Here is a 17,701-nt window from a genome sequence, read left to right on the forward strand (position 1 = left end):
GAAATCGAGTCCCAAACAGAGAGAAACAGTATAGTCAGTACAAGATTCACTTTAATCTGTCAAAAAAAATAAATGTAACAAGTAAATTAAGTGCTTTAAGTCAAATTAAAGTTTCTTCATAATATCAGTACAAATTTGGTTCTTCTTTTCTATACAATTACAATTGTTAGAGCTGGCATTTTAATGTTTGGGAATGAAACACAAATTAAGGACATGACATTTACATAAACAATTTTTAAAAAGACAAATATGGCACAGGAAAACATTTTTCCAGTCCTGAAATTACAAGTTACTGACTCAGTGGCATTAGTGATGATTTTTCTATTCATTACTTTTCTGGTGTATTGTGCATTATTCTCTACTCTTTCTTGTTGCCCCATTTGGCCATCTTGTTGTTGACAGGAGTCTTCATGAATCTGTTTGACTTCATGTAGGCAGCAATCTTCTCCAGAGCCTGATATGAAATTAAACCAAGTCATTAAAACGCTTTGTTTTGAGCTGCAAAGTCAGCATAAAAGCAGCTCCACATATACATCATTTACTCAAGGACATCAGACCATCACAACAACACAGCAGAAAAAACAGATGCTTGAGTGCAGCACTCATTTGTAATTGTAGGATGTCTTGTGCGTGTCTGACAAACTTCTCACCTCAAAATTGTCTAAAAGGGCCTTGAGGTTCTTGAAGTTGTCCAGACATGTGGGTTGAAACATCCTGTGTTGGTCCAACAGCTCGTACATGATGAAGTCCACGAACGTGATCTGTTGCAAAGAGTAACATAATAGCTCAAACTAGACTTTACTAACCAATAGTTTCATATGTTAGTATAATATATATAGTAAATAATATACTAATATAATTGGTATATTAATTGATAATGAAAATAATCATTGGTTGCAACCCTACATGAAATGTAAAAAGGAGTTGCTTGTAGTAACGAACCCACAGATAATTACCTCACTGTGCAGATTATGACCTGTTTTATAGCTCTTTGTTTTGGTTTTCAGTCTCATCTCATCATCAGCTCTAATTAAACCTGTTTCTAGTAACATCAGGAAGCTGTTTTCAGCAAAAACAGCTCTTAACAAATCTACTGAATGGTACCTGCCCAGCATCAAATGCAGATATACAATGCTAGGGACTAGCCAGTAAACATAATGGAGCATTTAGCAGCAGTTATTTTTCTCTGACCAAATGTGAAGACTATTGCTTTATGTCTGCTGGTTGTGTCAACAATTAAGTGCCTATTAACATGTCTGTCATATCAGTTTTAGAAGTCCATAATATGTCAAATGTTATTTTCAGCTTTAAACTTAAGAATTGATTGTGTCCAACGTGTTTGAGAGGTGTCGTACCTTGTCACCAGCAAACCACTTCTTGTTGCCCAAGAAATCGGAGAACTGTTTCAGCACGTCTGGCAGCATCTCCAAGTATTTTGGCTTTCTATTGTCCTGATGTCAGAAAAGTGAGGGTGACATTAGTGGAGTTTCCTAGCTGTATGATTTAATTAACATTAAAAATTAACTTGTTGCTCACAAAGTCTGCGTAGCACAACATCACAAAACCGTTTCTGAAGTCCATGGACTGGTTCTCTATGATGTCGACGCGAACCTTCTCATCCTCGGTCTCTCCGCCTGTGATCAGATTTATTGAAACTCAGACCAGCCAGTGACACTATATCTGAGACCTGGAATTTGTGTATAATTGTGGTCCTCATTTTTAAAGGAGAGCATAAAACGCAACCACTGATGTTCACATGAAAATACTGAAGTACATTTTAAAAAATAAGAAATGCACCATTTATTGAAGAAAGGGTGCAGAATACATTGAAAAACAGACTTCACTTACACATATTATGCTTACGAGCAATGTATCTCATGATAGCATTGCTCTGCACTATCTTTCTGTCTCCATCCTCCAAGTAGGGCAGCTGTGGTGAGACAATCACAATAAGTTGATGCTTTAAACTCACCTACCATACAATTAAACTATTATTAATAGGTTAAACTCACATTGGGAAAGTCCATTCCAAGTTTCTGTTTTTCATCAAACCAGCAGCTCTTATCAAAGTTGGGTGCTGTGGGAGAGAAGAGTGAATGATGTGGGTAAATTGGATGGAAACTTGTGCCTCTTTATCTGTTGTTATCGAAGGGTTAATATTTACCTTCACCACAGACATAAAACTTGTCTTCATACTTGGAGCCAGTGAACTCCAGCAGCAGGCGGATTGGCTGGGCAAGCTGCATCAGTGTCAAAGATAAGAGATGATGGACAGGTTAGTGATTTTACAGCTTTAAAAATACATCACATGTACATGTCTGCAGACAGTCGCTTCCCCCTCATGATGACTTACTGGTAGCTCATCAACACAACATTTATTTTAATGAGAACCCTTCAGAAAACTAATAGCAATGTAACTTTAGGGGATATTCACTTCTTTTACTCCTTCTCAAAGTCTTATAATTGCTTTGGTTAAACTGAAGAATGCATTATTATAAAGACAGAGGACTGTACAACTAATGATTATTTTCAGCATAACAGGACTATTATAAAATGTCCGAAAATGGTGAAAAATGATGATCACTGTTTCCCACAGCCTGAAGTGACATCCTCAAATGTTTTATTTTGTCTCAGCTAATAGCAAATCCAAAGAATTTCAGTTTATGATCGATTAAGACTAAATAAATACTTTTTTCAATACCAATTTTATAACGTCCATTTGAACAAAAACAAAATTATATTATGGTACAAATCTGAAAATGTTTTGTTTTTATAAAACATTAGGGCTGCAGTCAAGCAACGAAAATCTTCATAGACTGGAATTATACATAGGCTACTCTTCAAACAATGCAGCAGATTTTTCAGATTTTTCTTTGTCGATAATTTTGAACATGTGATGTATGTCCTCCGCCACTTCTAAATTGCCAATAAAATTTTGTGTTGTTCCATTACGCGAAACAACCCCAATAAAATCCAGTTTAATAACGCGTTGTAAACAACACGAGGAAAAGTCCAGAACAGGGGGGTGGTTGAACACTTATGCAAGTCATTCATGTAGTTAACCATTTAGAGACCTAAAAGATTCAATGATAGCTGAAACTGGCTCTATGCTAGTGCTTACAAACTCTGGTGACGGCTTCAGAGGCTCGGTAAAAATCACCGGCGTTTACACAACTCGCTGCTTCATAAATGAGCTAGTTCAGTCTATGGTTCAGAGGTCCATTTGAAGGAGAGTTGCAGCTTTTTTACTGTCGCGCTTTACGTGAGAGCAGCTAAAACTGTTAGCTGCAGCACAACGGGTATCGGCTAAGTAATATAATATCTATATTTACTCAGTCACGTCTCTTTATAACCAGGACAGCTGAAGCACGTGCCTGTGTTTCGGTTTAAGTGGTGGCCGTGTTAACTGGCGACTTTCTCAAATGACAAGCTACATTGAGAGATGAATGAGTCTTCTGAACACAATTAAACTTATAAATGGTTAGCATAACTTAGTTGGCTATTAAACACAGATGAGTGTGCATTCAAAAAGGATTAAACTACAATTAGGAAAACACCTAGAGTCACCACACGGTCGCCAGCTAAACCGAAACACCGCGGCGGGGCCACTGTTACATAACATGTTAACGACCGAGGCTCAGTCAACATCGTATCCTTAATTATTTAAAAATAAAACATTACGCATGAAAGACTTAAACCCCGATAGATTGTAAAATACATAGAATTTGATAAAGCAAAGTTGGTGAGACGTGAAAAGCCGCTTACGTTAACGTGCAGCGGTGCAGGAGAGTTTAGTTGCATTGAACCATAGACTGTATAAAAGCATTGAACTTACCCCGCGAATATCCCAGTAAGCCAGTTTCATTGTCATTTTGAATCTCTTTCCGATATCAAATGCGGCTGACCACGACTTCGACAGCTGCCTCTGCAAAGTTGGAGAGAGGGAATGGGGCTGGAGGTCGGCTGGTCTCTTTGTGCAGCAGGTGAGAGGGGCGGCGGAGGTGGGCGGGGTGAACGGGACGCTCAGTCATTCTGAACCGGTTCCTTTGTTTGTACGAACATCGACTCTTCAGGCAGAGCATGCATTTATCTTTGTTTCACATATCTACGTTAAGTAAAGAATGCAAATGACACACCCAGTATGGCAACCCTTTTCTTTTTTGCAAGTCATGTTGAGGTTGCATTTTTTCCTACTACTATATATATGTATACTAGGTATATACTAGGTTACTACTTATACTACTACAATATAGCATAGAAGAGGATATATCAGTGGTTCTTGGGGTCCTTTACTTAACATGAAAGAGTGATAATGTAAGATTATGGCAAACTAGTTGGTGTGGTGTTTTATTAAGAATTTGAGGGGTTTTAAGCAGGTGTAATTTCTTTGGTTCAAGTTTTGATGGTTGACTGACTGGGACATTTTTGCCACAATCCTCTAATATATTGTCTCAAAATGGATTAAAAGCATTTTTAATCCTTTTAAATTTGACTAAACTACATGAAAAAGTAGTGTCATGTCATTGACCCACACACATAAGTAACACAATGACAGAATGTATGACTATTTTGAGTGTCATAGATTTCCTGTAATAAAACATCTGAAATAATAACTATTAGGCTATCAGATAGGGGATCCTGGGAAATATCAAATGGGGGTCAGTGGTCTAATTTTTGTGTGTGTAGGGGTCTGTGATGTGAAAAGGTTTGAGAACCACTGATTTATAGTATAGTTTAGATAAATATTATGAATCCAAGATGAAAGTGTCAGATGAGTGTGACAAAGAGAAATAGTTATGTTAGCCCCACAGACAGTGCCATGGATTCATCAATACACAGCACAGTTATGCTATTGATATTTTAGAGGCATGGTCAGGGCAATAGATTCTCACTCACACAAACATCAGTCAGATAAAGGATCAATGAGACGGATAGACTAGACTAACATATTCAACTAAATAACCCCTCTGTCCCTCCACTCTCTTTGCTACTAGAGGATAGGGAAGGGAGATGGCAGGTAAACAAGGGGAATGCATTTTGGTCACTTTGCTAAGAAGGGGGATGGCATCTGCCACCTGGATGGCATCTGCTACCTGGATAAAATATAACTTGCAAGAATTATGTAGAGGTTTATGGTATACATCTTTAACATAAACACACGAGGCAACAAAACATCTGTGAAATATAAAAGAGATCATTGTGCAATCACTACTGCCACAAAAAGTTGTGCCAGGGTGACAAAACATTACTAAATCAAAGTCTTTTAATTAGATTTTTATGGAGCTATTAAATGGTCTTCATCAGTGAATGGAACTAGCTCAGTTGTCATGGAGACCGGTCTGGTAACATAGCTCTTTCAAGACCTTGTGACACACATTATAGCCCCTAAAGGAGCCTGTTACTGGACCTTGAGTTGGTGTTGTCAAAGTAGACAAGAAAAAGTACTAACACAGATTTGCAATCAATAATCCAAATTATTATCATGTATTGCCTCAGTTATCATTAGTTTTGGCACCACAGACACAATTAATCCCTGCACAAAAACAAAATTCTTTAATTTTATAAAGATGAATTTTCTGCTCACTTTGACCCACATCTGAGAAGAATGAGCCAAATATGGACACACCACACAAGGCACCCTTTGTTTCACTTACTCAGTCACATTTCCACAAAGCCCCCAATAATGAAGAACTACTGAACCTCATTGTCTTTTTTTCTCACTCTTTATGTATTTTCCACTTTTGTAGTCTACAGTTTCAGCAGTAAATATGTTTTATTAATTCAGTCTGGTCATTAGCCCTGAAACCTTTTTAAATTGAACTGCCTGTCTGTTTTTGAAGTTTTGTTTATTCATTCCTGTATAACATTACAACTACAGGAGCTAGTAGTGCTAATGAGAATAGCTACCACTGAAAACTATGTGTAAAATAAACAGATGGGATCGGGATTAGGTAGTTATTGAGAGGCAGGTTTAACATTCTTCAACCTGCTTTTATTATACAAATCATATTATGATCTTTTGTGAGGCTATTTCATTCATATAAATTGTTTGTCCTTGTTTGACCATCATGATGGCCTCATACTCTGCAACCTCCTACCATTTAGATTACATAATGTTTTTACAAGTATAATTTCAGATATGAAATAGCCATTCTTTTGTTAATTATTTCCTGTCCTGATCCACCCAGTTAAAAACTGTTCTCAGTGTATTCTTGGTTTTAATAGCACCTTCAATCAAACCAGTCTCGTGCAGGTGGCTGTTTCTTAACTTAATCCAAGAGGTTTAGTGGTGTAGACATGCAGGAAATTGGTTTCATATTACTTTTTTTTTTTTTTTGGCAGTGGAGGACCCCCAAACCCCCCAACAATTACACATTGTTCCAAGTTTGCTCCCCCATTATAAAACATAACCAGGTGCCAATATGAACATTTATTTTTCATAGACACAGATGTCATTAAATAATATTTCACAAACAACACAGAGAATCACATGGGGGACACACTGTGCTTTGAAGTAGCAACAAGTCATCCTCCTGATAACATCGGGACAAGGCAGGAGTTTGAAAAAGGTTTGTCTGTTTCGTCAACTTTCAGTTCTCTGAAAAGATGAGTTTACTTATGAATTTGGCACTTGTTGAAGTTTTTTTTACTTGTTGAAGTTGTACAATAAGTCAAACTAAAGGAACAGATCATGCATTATTCACTGTACTCAGAAGGTCAGATGATATCAGGACTTAAAGTTCAGACTGTCAGCAGAAACAATGTCACAAAGTAAGTTAGTATAATCAGATGCTACATCTCAGTAGCATTACTGCACACCAGAAACAATAGTGACATGCCTTCATGCAACCCTACTGAATCACTTTAAAGACTGTAAAAGAAAACAGCAAGAGTATCACAAGGAGCAGCAGGAAACATGTAACCAATATAACTGCCAGGGGCAGGAATACTGAAGATCAACCAGTTATACAGCATGAGGTATTATCCTGTGGTTTATTACAGTTTAAAATGCTAACTAAGAGACAAAAACTAATTATGTAGTGTTTTTAATATGACTCAAATATTCTGTTTCTGCAAAAGTTGGTGATATGGTAAGTAATCAGGACCGTATCCAGGATTTTACAGCAGTCATCCGTCACAGCAGTCCCCAACACCAAAAATAAAGTCTGTAAATAGATAATAAATTCCCCCCAATTAATCCCCCAAATTAAGGTCTAAACGTTGTTGTCTACTTTGTGCACTTGTTTATTTATTTAGTAGCCAAATTTAAAGCTGCAGTGTCGAACTTTTACATATATGAAAATGAATGACAAGTTCACATAATACTGATTAAGCCAATTATTGCCAGTATACACAATCTTTTGTCAAGCATGACATTTCCACGCTGACCATTTGGCCATTAATCGTGCAGCTTGTCTAGATTTTGAATTGTTAAAGGACTGAATGGATCAAATTCTGATTGACCGTCAATACATATCAATGCTGCATGTCTGTGTGGAGCAATGACAGTCGAGTGCCCTTCTTTACTATCATAAAGAGGGGGGAGACCAAAGTCCTATACTCAAGCTTTAAACATGTGGAGTCTATAAAAACTGGAATCAGCCTCAAAACCACCCACCATGTAAAATAATTTAACGGTAAAAAGTTATCTCCTCTGAGGTCATAACAACCCTAAAACTGCCAGAAAAGATAACAAGTACATGACCTCAGTCTACTGAATGTTAGCTATGGTCCCGTAAGCAGTAACAGGCGCTTCACTTTGCAAAATTGTTCCTGATTGTCTTATTTGATCGGTCACTCTTGGATCCATTGTGTAAATTGTATTAAAAGGTAAAATTTTGAAGGTGAGAACTTTATCAGGCTTGCTACATGAAATACACACTGACAGATATGTGGCCACAAACCATGGAAATATAGTCATTTAAAAATAAATAGATCAAGACACATCTTTAAATCACTGTGACAAATTTAACAAAGAATAAATCAAAGAAACTAAAAAAGTAAACACCTCAAATACACAGATAGTAGGTCCTCTTGCCACAGTGGCGACTCTCATAATCTCTTTGTAACAATGCTTCTCTCTTTTTTCACAGGTGTGATATGTTCATTTGCAAATCTGTACAAAGTCCCGCTGTGAAAACAGGGAATGTAGTGACAATTTTGTTTTGTGTGTGACTTGTTCACTTTTCTCTCTGCACAGCTGCCATACACAGACTGCCCTCCTCCTCGATGGTCTCCAGCTCATCTGTGCGGATGGCCTGTGTGATTAAATTCAACTCTTCGCACATGGTCTCATACCGGTACGCCACACGGATGTCAGGAACGTTGGTGCGTCTGATGTCATTGCTCTCCTGTCCCTCCTTGATGTAGTGTGGGCCAAGCCAGTTGCTCTTCACCTGATCCAGAAGAGGAGCAAAATGAAACCATCTGCAGGGGGTTCCTGGCGCAGGTATTATTGTGCACAATACAATTGGATAATGTGTAATGTGCAATGATGATAATTGATAGTTAATGTAATTGATACCTTATGAGAGAATCCACTCATCAGCACACTGTTTCTGGCCAGCTCACACATATCACAGGAGCTCAGTTTCCACACCTGAGCTGCGATGCTGTACTCTTCCATCAACGGCTCCTGAACAGAGCAAAATAAATAAATAAATAAAGAGATTAAACATACACTGCCTGTTGAAGGAATTATAAGACACTGCAGCATTTTGGTTAAATCTTAAGCATCCAAATTGTAACTTCACTGTAAATACATTTGTGGGTGCAAGAATGTAGAGTTGAGGAGAAGAGGTCCAAGTTCAAGATCTTTATTTCAAAAGGAGTACATTCTACAGAAAAATACTGAGTAATATCTTCACTCAATTCTTCATGTAACTCCCCTCCTCCTTTATGAACACTGCTCAACATCCTTATAAGGAAACTAATTGGAGACAAATGATCATTCCTGGGAAAAGGGGGTGAAATGCATTTGGCAAAAATATCTGTGGGGTAACCAAATAAGATAAGAGGTACTTTATCAATCCCTTAGAGGGGAAATTGAATGTCACCTTCACACAAGACTGCCAACATACAGCAAGGAAACCTACAGACTAAGGCAGTAAAAGATAAATGCAAGGCTTCACATCAATCAAACAATCCACAACGTTCAGCACACAACAACAATGTTCATTAAAAAAACTCACTGCACCAGGTATAAAGGACCTTCTGAATCTTTCTAAAGAGCACCTTGGCATCACTAGTCTGGCACTAAAGGAGCTCTTCAGTTCACTAAAAAACACTGTACAATGGTTGGTCCTTATTGTGCAGGATGCTGCTTCATTTCCTGCCAACTCTCTTCTCCATGACCACCTCTAGTGAGTCAGGAGGCAAACCAATGATGGATCCTGCCTTTTTTATTAACTTGTTGATCCTATTTCTGCTGTCTGACTTCAATCCCCACCCCCAACAGACAGCATCTTAAAAAACACACTAGCTAAAATACTAGTTACTAGCTTCCTAAGGAAGAACAGCCTGGACTGGGTCTTTGTAAAAATGGCAGATTCTACATTAATATGCAGATACTGTATCTGTTGACAGAGCTGAATGCTATATTAAAGACAGGTGTGCAGGAAAAACAAACCGGTTAAAGCCAGTATTATTAATACTATATAAAAACATGTAGACAATGCCAGTGTTAATTGCAGTTCAATTATGCAGCATCTGTGTGTATTTCATGTGCCTAATTAAAACGATCAAGATGTAGGGCATTTCTAATTAGACATGCACCAGTTCTGAAATGAAAAAAAAATCAGTTTCCCACTTAAAATGTGCATGTAGCTATTTCTTAGTACAATATTGTATGGTTACAGTTATACAGTGTTCTTCATTCTCACATCTTAGATGGTTAAGACCTGCTTCTGTTATACCCACTGGGCTGAGAAGCTGGATAAGCAGCCCCATATGAGGAGACCACAGGGCTGTAATAGCGCACAGATCTAAAACTCTGAAATGCAGGATGTTACAAATGTTTGGCTGGTTGTGTGCACTGACCTTAGTGAAGTGAAACTGCAGCGGGTCGTCTGTAGACAGAGACACCATCAGGCCTCTGGACAGGTACTCTGGCAGAGGGTTGCGATGGTAGCTGAGAAACAGGCTGTTATTGCTTAGGGGAGACATGGCGATGCCTATCTGGGCCAAGTAGTATAGATATTGGAGCACAGGAGCCTGGGGAGCACATAAGGCATGTTGTGTTGTAATAAATAAGCAATACACCATAGTGCATTAACACTGCAGCTAAGCGTCTAAGGTAGCAAAATTAATACTAAAGTACAAATCTAGATAATCAAGATGAGCAGAGGCTGGTACAACTCTTCTTAAATTCATAATTCCTGTCAAACTTTTAGGGATAAGCTCTCCTCTCTGTGTGTAAAATTATGCATCTGTTGTGATATTAAGATTGCAGCACCTTCCTGAGCAGCAGCCCATGGGAGATGTTCTCTGACAGCATGAAACCAGACACCAGGTGATGGATTGGCCCTGCCTCGCCACAATGAGGACGTAGTACAAGTGTGTGAAACCCCCGCTGCCTGCAACCAAAAGACACGGATACAAGGAAGGACACTTCAACAGCTTGGAGGGAGGTAATGCTGAATTAATAGTATAGTCTTCATATATTAACATTTAATTTAGGTTTCCCAGTTAAGGTGGAGTTGCCATACAGTCTCTCATTCTCTAGTAACTGTTTATTACATAATGTCACTTTATGTATCATGTTTTATGCAATAGCTGGTGGCTAAATGTGATGACAGCTGCAAACTGAACAAGGAAAAACTGGCAACTGTGAGATTGCACTGAAATTGTTCCTTGCTGTGTGAGTCTGAAATTAAAATATAATATATGTTTTAGAAAAGTTAAATGGAAATGTTTGTAATTTCATTATTATTTGAAATTGAAACAGATTTTTTCTTTAATTCTTTAACATCTTTTAAAAGTGGTTTTGTGACTCTGGGATGAAAAGATGTTTTAGTATTTTAATATGTCAATCCTTTTTTGTCATTAAATAATTAACTAAAATATTTTTGTAACAATGAAACCTGTCAGTTGAGGCAAATTATGACAGCAGGCTTCAGTGTCTTACACATATTTTTAGACTTTTTAGACATCTAAACACTCATGAAAAACAAACAATGTAAAAATATATGTATATGTCTAAAATATAACTAAGATGTATGTCACACACTTTTATTGAAAAGACATATCAGTAATACATGCCATATCCCAAGATATATGTTTTCCACCACACGTTAAAACTACTGAAAAAGGGGATTATGGAAGTTTAAAGTGAGTTTTTATTGTAGATGTTAAAGATTTTGATCATTTTGATTGGCACCTATAAAAGACAACATACTTGTCTTGCTACTGAATTATTTAAATGTGTACAACAAAGGTTGTAAAAATAGAAAAAAGATATCAATTTCTTCACAAAACTTTATGCTCTTTGATGTTTTTTTGACTATACATTGAGTCAAGAAAAATTATAATAAACAATAAAAATGGTGCTAACTAGTTTTAATCTCCCTAAATGATTGCTGCTGTGTTTGCTGTAAACACAGAACCATACAATCTGGGACTGTTGGCAGTAAGAAAAAGCAGATTATGGCATCCAGTTGAAATGATGTGTGGTCACGTACCTGCGCAGGTGATTCAGAACAGTCATGTTTGCATACATATAGTAGAGGTAGTATGAGTAGGGCGGGTTGTCCTCCTCTGTCCAGTTGACTGGCAGCGGACTGTCCAGGTTGAAGATATGTTGCTCTGGTTTCGACTCGTCATCGACACTGTCAAACCCCACAACCTGTGTGAGGGAGGGAGAGCAGATTCGTAAACCCACTGAGGTCTGGCCACATGTGAATAATCAAACGCATTACTCCACAGCAAACATGTCGTACGTGCTGAAGGAAGAGGTGCAACTCTCGATGGCTGCTGGGGTTGACAGTAACTTCAAACAGAGGCATAAAGATATTCTCCAGCATCTCTTGGAAGTTGGACAGCTGTTTCTTTGTGTGGTAGACATCACTTTGAAAAGAAAAAAAAACAGACATCAAGTAGTCAGCTATGAGATAATTACGGGAGTACTAATACCATAATAACTAATTCTTATTTTACTTATGTAAAGTCAGTGGTGGAAATGATACCTTTTTAAAGACCAGTGGTTTCTTAACTTAGGGGTTTATTTATATTATATATGTTTAGTTATATACTATTTAATAATCCACTTGCTTTATGCTTAGATGTGCCTGTGTAGACTAAACTTTTCACTTGCATAAACATTGTGTGAACAGAAATATTATTAGAGGTGAACTGTGTGACTCAAACGGCAACTTTCTGTTCCCAGCAGACGGCTGCGGAGGCAGAACTCCTCCAGGGAGAAACACTGATAAATGATGAACAAAGGATTTCCTGCAGCTGTAAGTTCAATATAAAAGTGAAGTGAAACACATAGTTTGACATCACTCTTGACCTATCTGACTAATGCTGTATGAATACGTATGTGATTATGAAATAAAGCTCTAAAAGACACTCCATCTCTATGACAGAAATTTCTCTGAGAATCACCAGATAAATCTGAGGGATCATAAGATGATTAACAGGAGAGGAAAAAAGAAAACACCATGTTGTGATATGCAAACATGGTCTCAGTTTTTGGTCTTTTTCTCTAGTCTTTGAATTTTGGTGAAATATTTGAACATTTATTAAAATGAAACCGTGTGAGAAGTTTAGGGTGAAGCTGCTAACAACTTATAGACATCTGAAATATGACCCCCAACTACACACAGCTTTCTGTTAGACGTCAAAAGAGAAAAAGTTGTTTCATCTTTAACAATCTGTTGTATTTTAAAAGCGTGTTATATTATGCATTGTGTCAATTAATTAATCTGAAAAGTAACTAAAGCTGTCAAATAATTGTAGTGGAGTGAAAGTACAAAGTAGTATCAAATGGAAATGCTCAAGCAAAGTACACGTTCCTCAAAATTGTACTATAGTTCAGTACTAATTTTTTAAAAAAAGTATTTTCTGCTAAATACACTTCAACACAAAATTAAAAAACATAAAAATAATTATGGTGAATGGAAAGTGAGGAAAGTCTGATTATGTATAATCATATTATCAAATTATTACACATTATTGTTGAACACATTAACATAGAGCATTAACATTCAGAATTTGAATGTCATTGGTGGAGGTGGAGCAAATTATACTCACTTAATAACCTATGAGGCGATTTCATCTATAACAATGCAGCATATTTTGTAGGTTTTATATCTAAAATTCTACTTAAGTCACTACTTAGTACATTAAATAAATGGGTTGGAGCAAAAAAATACAATATTTCTTTCTGAAGTATGTACTTGGGTAATATCCACCACTGGAATTACTCACAAAAGTCGCGGCACTTGCACGAGCCAGCGCACATTGTTTGAGTAGACCTGATGTTTCACTGCCCACTTGGCCAGTTTGTCCCATTCATCTCTGGAACGCCCATAGATGGACAGCCTCAGCTCCACGTTCTGGTACTTGCTCTCCTCCAGGTCAGCCATTACCTCCTGAGGAGCAGTGACACAAACAGTCAGCAGAGGGCGCAGGAGCCTCACACAGTCAATCTGCTGGCATGAATGTGATGAGTGAGTGTTTATGCATTCAGTAAGCACCTTAATAATGTGACCAAAGTATTTCCCCTCAATGTGGTTGTCCGTTTTAATGAAGATCTCTCTCAGGATGGACTCGCCAATGGGATTGTATTTGGCATTGAACTTGTCAAAGCGATGGAAAGTGTTACGGTCCTGCAAAGAAAAAGATAGAAGATTGTATTATAATCTTTCTTGTACGTAGCCTGCTGTCTAGTTTAATCATTATTTGACATTTCAGCCTTGAAGGTGCATCCAGGGCACTCTTGTGAACTAATTAGCACTATCCTTCAGGGGTGTAACTTACTGCATGCATGTCCAGGGTGTCCACACTCAGGTCGAAGGCTGTGAGGTTCATGGTCTCAAACACCTCCATGAGCGTCTGACCCTTTCCTCTTTCCACATGCACAATCTCTGCAGGATACTTTTTCATGGCTCTTTTGATAAAACGCAGAAGATGCTTCTGGTTCATACAGGATGAGGCGTGGATATGTGTGTCGACCTGTAAAGCAAAACTTACATATGGGACTCTGACTCTGGGTCATGACAAATTATTTTGATTAGGCCAAGCCGGAACAACTCTCAAGTTACCTTGCGGATATTGTAGAAGTCTCGATGTGGGACTTTCTTCTGTGCTGCGAGCTCTTTCATCTCATTCAACAGGATGTGCATCTGGAACTTGGAGCTAAGATACTGCAGACGGCGGTAGCAGAAGGACTTTCTGTGGTGAAAAAAACCAAAGACAAATACTGCAATATTCAGAAAATGAACAACACATGAATTATGTTTTTACATAAAAAAATGTTCATTTTTGAAACATCTTGAAAAACATTAAAATGATCATAGTCTGATTTTTGTGGGGATCTGTAGAAAACAATGTTATCTTAAGTCTGCAGAGCATGAATGTAGTCCAGGACATCTCTGCAGCATGACACATTTTGCCTTTAATAAAAATTGTGCTTTCTGTGATTTGATAACTGCAGTAGGCCATATTGCGATTTTGATCAACTGTTTTGCTGGCATTTTTAACTAGATGCTTCATACGGGATAGAGGGAACAAACATGCCTGGTGGTAGACAATTTGAACTGTCAAATATCATCATTTCAGTGATAGTATGTATTGAAAAAATGAGGAAAACATACACTGGTCCGTTGATAATGAGGGCCATCATGACGTTCATATCAGCGATGTATTCCTGCAGGTCTGGATACGGCAAGTCCAGCTCTGTGCTCCTGTTAGCAACATGAAAACTTAAGCAGAAGACTCCCTGCTGCCAGAGAAATGTGTGAACTGAGTCTAAAAACAGACTCAGTTCAGGCATCCAACCATAGCAAGGACTGGATGATAAAATGCAAGTGATTCATTAAAAATATCTCACTTTTCCATTATGTTCCTCGTTGTGTACACATGCATGACACCGTCCACCATCTTGCAGCCATAACCCATATCAGGGGGCATGCTGGCAGGGTCCAGGTTCACATACGGGTGCGTTTTAGAAACAGGTGGGTGCACTGTGGCGTTTGAGAGAAGACAGAACATGACACTGTGAATGAGGTGGTAATGCACATGCAGCTAAGGTCTCATTTTGACGGCCTGCATGTTGTGACAGCCTGTTCAGGGGTGTGGAACAGATGGATTGTGAAATCTGTGGGTGTGCCCTGTTATGTCTTAATGTAGGAGTACTACACATGACACTGGACATGACTTGTTGCCATATTAGCATCAGATTATTTATCTTTTCTGAGTAAATTGAACCAGAATATAGTAATCAAGGAGAAGGGTACAAATAATCATTACCTTTATCATCAATTAATTATGTGTTTTGATGAACCGATTAAATACTTTCGATATAAAATGTTAGGAAAGAGCAATTATTGCCCATCAATAGTTTTCAGAGCTCAAATTATTTGAGCACAAATCTGGATCTCCTATTTTGTTGGTTATATATAAATATTTTTAGTGCACAGTATATGAAAGTAGGCTACTGTGTGCATGTGTTTTAGATGTGTGTATGTGTGTATACCTGCAGTGACTGTGGTCTCTGTTGTCTCTGGGCTCTCCTCCTCATAGATATCTAAGTCCAGGGGTCTGTCACTGAGCTCCTGCAGGTAACGAGCGGTGGTCCTGCAGAAGCTCTGCAGTGACAGACCCATGTACTTCTGTCTTATGAACAAGGCCTTCACCACACATTTAGCAGCATCCAGCAGATCTGTGAAGGGGACCTGGATAGAAGAACGACAGAACAAAAAGGGGATGAGGGAAGAAAAAGGACAGGAGGTGTTTTTTAAATGTGAGAAACACAAAAGAAATTCAGTGGGAAGCGTTATGTCATACTTCTTTTCTACCAGTCGTCCCTGCAACACTGCAGCGACCACTCTGACTTACCCCACATTGCTCCTCTCCAGAAATAGTGACCCGCTGGTACTCTTTCTCTGGAACTGGCTCTCTCTGCAGGTCAGGAGTTTGGCTTTGCTCCTTCATGTATCTAATGGGAGATCAATAAACAAATGTTCTTTTTTGGCAGTTTGAGAAACACATTTAATGGATAATGAGATCATTGTTGCCTATAATCAGGGGGCCCACTCACTCCAGATCTGTGGCACTGTCAGTCTTCAGGAACTCCTGTTTGGCTCGCAGCAGGATGTCTGGTTCAAACCTGAGGACAGAAAGGCTGAGGTCACTTTGGGATCATCAGAGTAGAGTCGGACCACAAATACAGTCACTCACTTACTACCCACTTACTTGACATCCTGGCTGATCTGCCGCTCGAGGCGCTGACGTCTCTCCTCCAGCTGTTCGATGGGGCTGTCCTCTGGAAATTCATAGGGGGCGCTTCGCATCTCACTCTCTGTGAGGCTGCGGGAGAAAAGCTCCTTCATAGAGACACACATACAGTTCATACAACATTATCAAAGTTTACACATCCAGACACAAGTATATTTAAAATAAAGCTATAACTGTACACAATAAGTGAGCACTGACCTCAGCAATCTCCTTGTACTTTCCGTCCATGGATGTGCGCAGGTCAATGGATTGCTTCAAGGAGACGGGTATCCCAGGCAAAGAATGCTGGGAAGTGAGGAGGTGGCGGGCACCACGGAGATCAACTGCAGATAAACGGGGAGAAACATGAGAGAGAAAATGACGCATCTTTCCAAGTATTGAGGGATTTCTCTCCTATAACAGACTTTTTTGAAGAGCCACACCATTCTGACTAGTAACTCCTCATTTCAGAAAGATGCATGGTGCCTGCTGTTGTCTTTGAACTCATGTGGCCCAGTTATATTAAGAGACAGATTTATTTAAGGAAATCAGAGCGGCCAATTAACCGAGCAGAGAAAAAGCTTCTTTTAAGGTATAAAAACACTCGAGTGAGACATAAAAGCGAGAAAAGATGATGGTAATCAGTGGCTACACCACAAGCACTGTGTGTTCATCACCTCCTGCTCAACACATCCTACTCAACACGCCGGACAAGATTGCATGCACCACAAGGCAGCAACATCCAAACATTCACAAGCATCTCTAAAATACATCAAATATTTGAGCAATATTGAATACTGGACTGAGGAAAACACAAACTTCTTAAGTGTATAAATAATCAAATGTGTTCATGCTTTGACCTCTCAAGAGCGGAATACTCGTAAATCTTTAGTTAAAAACAAACTAATGATGAAAAAATGTAATGATGGAGATGAATGTGTAAGGAGAAGAGAAAAGACTGAGAAAAAATCTCCACACAACATAATAAATATATGTTATCTTTTGAATATGCTTTGAATGTAACACAAAATGCACTTACACATACTGTGTGATGGTATGAAAAGTAATGACAGATTGAAGAGTATGTAGACAGCATTTGTTTACAACATATCTTTCCATTTAGTTACATAATCATAATTTTACTAACATTGTTCTGTCCAAGTCAAGTTCAAATTTTGTAGCTGAGACTTGAGGCTTTTCATTATTCTCGACTGAGAACTTAAACACATTTTTGTCTTGTGTTTTTTTCCACTGAGAGTAAAAA

At 38.3% G+C, this 17,701-nt stretch overlaps 2 protein-coding genes across 2 annotated transcripts; both read right to left on the bottom strand.

Annotated features, from left to right (window-relative positions):
• Positions 1–33: 33 nt before the first annotated feature.
• Positions 34–4,000, bottom strand: LOC128356990 (glutathione S-transferase Mu 3-like). The gene is made up of 8 exons (XM_053317208.1): positions 3,836–4,000; positions 2,165–2,240; positions 2,013–2,077; positions 1,849–1,930; positions 1,537–1,634; positions 1,356–1,451; positions 651–761; positions 34–454 (listed from the first exon to the last, which is right to left on the bottom strand). Exons 1-8 carry the CDS (start codon positions 3,869–3,871, stop codon positions 359–361), a joined length of 660 nt encoding a protein of 219 aa, XP_053173183.1. The 5' UTR covers positions 3,872–4,000; the 3' UTR covers positions 34–358.
• Positions 4,001–8,180: 4,180 nt separating this feature from the next.
• Positions 8,181–16,701, bottom strand: ampd2b (adenosine monophosphate deaminase 2b). Its single transcript, XM_053317194.1, has 17 exons — positions 16,657–16,701; positions 16,417–16,547; positions 16,262–16,330; positions 16,060–16,159; positions 15,696–15,896; positions 15,053–15,192; positions 14,817–14,906; positions 14,265–14,394; positions 13,981–14,175; positions 13,698–13,829; positions 13,429–13,592; positions 11,937–12,063; positions 11,679–11,842; positions 10,454–10,574; positions 10,039–10,212; positions 8,525–8,635; positions 8,181–8,396 (listed from the first exon to the last, which is right to left on the bottom strand). Exons 1-17 carry the CDS (start codon positions 16,684–16,686, stop codon positions 8,181–8,183), a joined length of 2,295 nt encoding a protein of 764 aa, XP_053173169.1. The 5' UTR covers positions 16,687–16,701.
• Positions 16,702–17,701: the final 1,000 nt, after the last annotated feature.

The sequence above is a fragment of the Scomber japonicus genome, chromosome 4 (genome assembly GCF_027409825.1).
Source record: "Scomber japonicus isolate fScoJap1 chromosome 4, fScoJap1.pri, whole genome shotgun sequence".
NCBI classification, from domain to species: domain Eukaryota; kingdom Metazoa; phylum Chordata; class Actinopteri; order Scombriformes; family Scombridae; genus Scomber; species Scomber japonicus.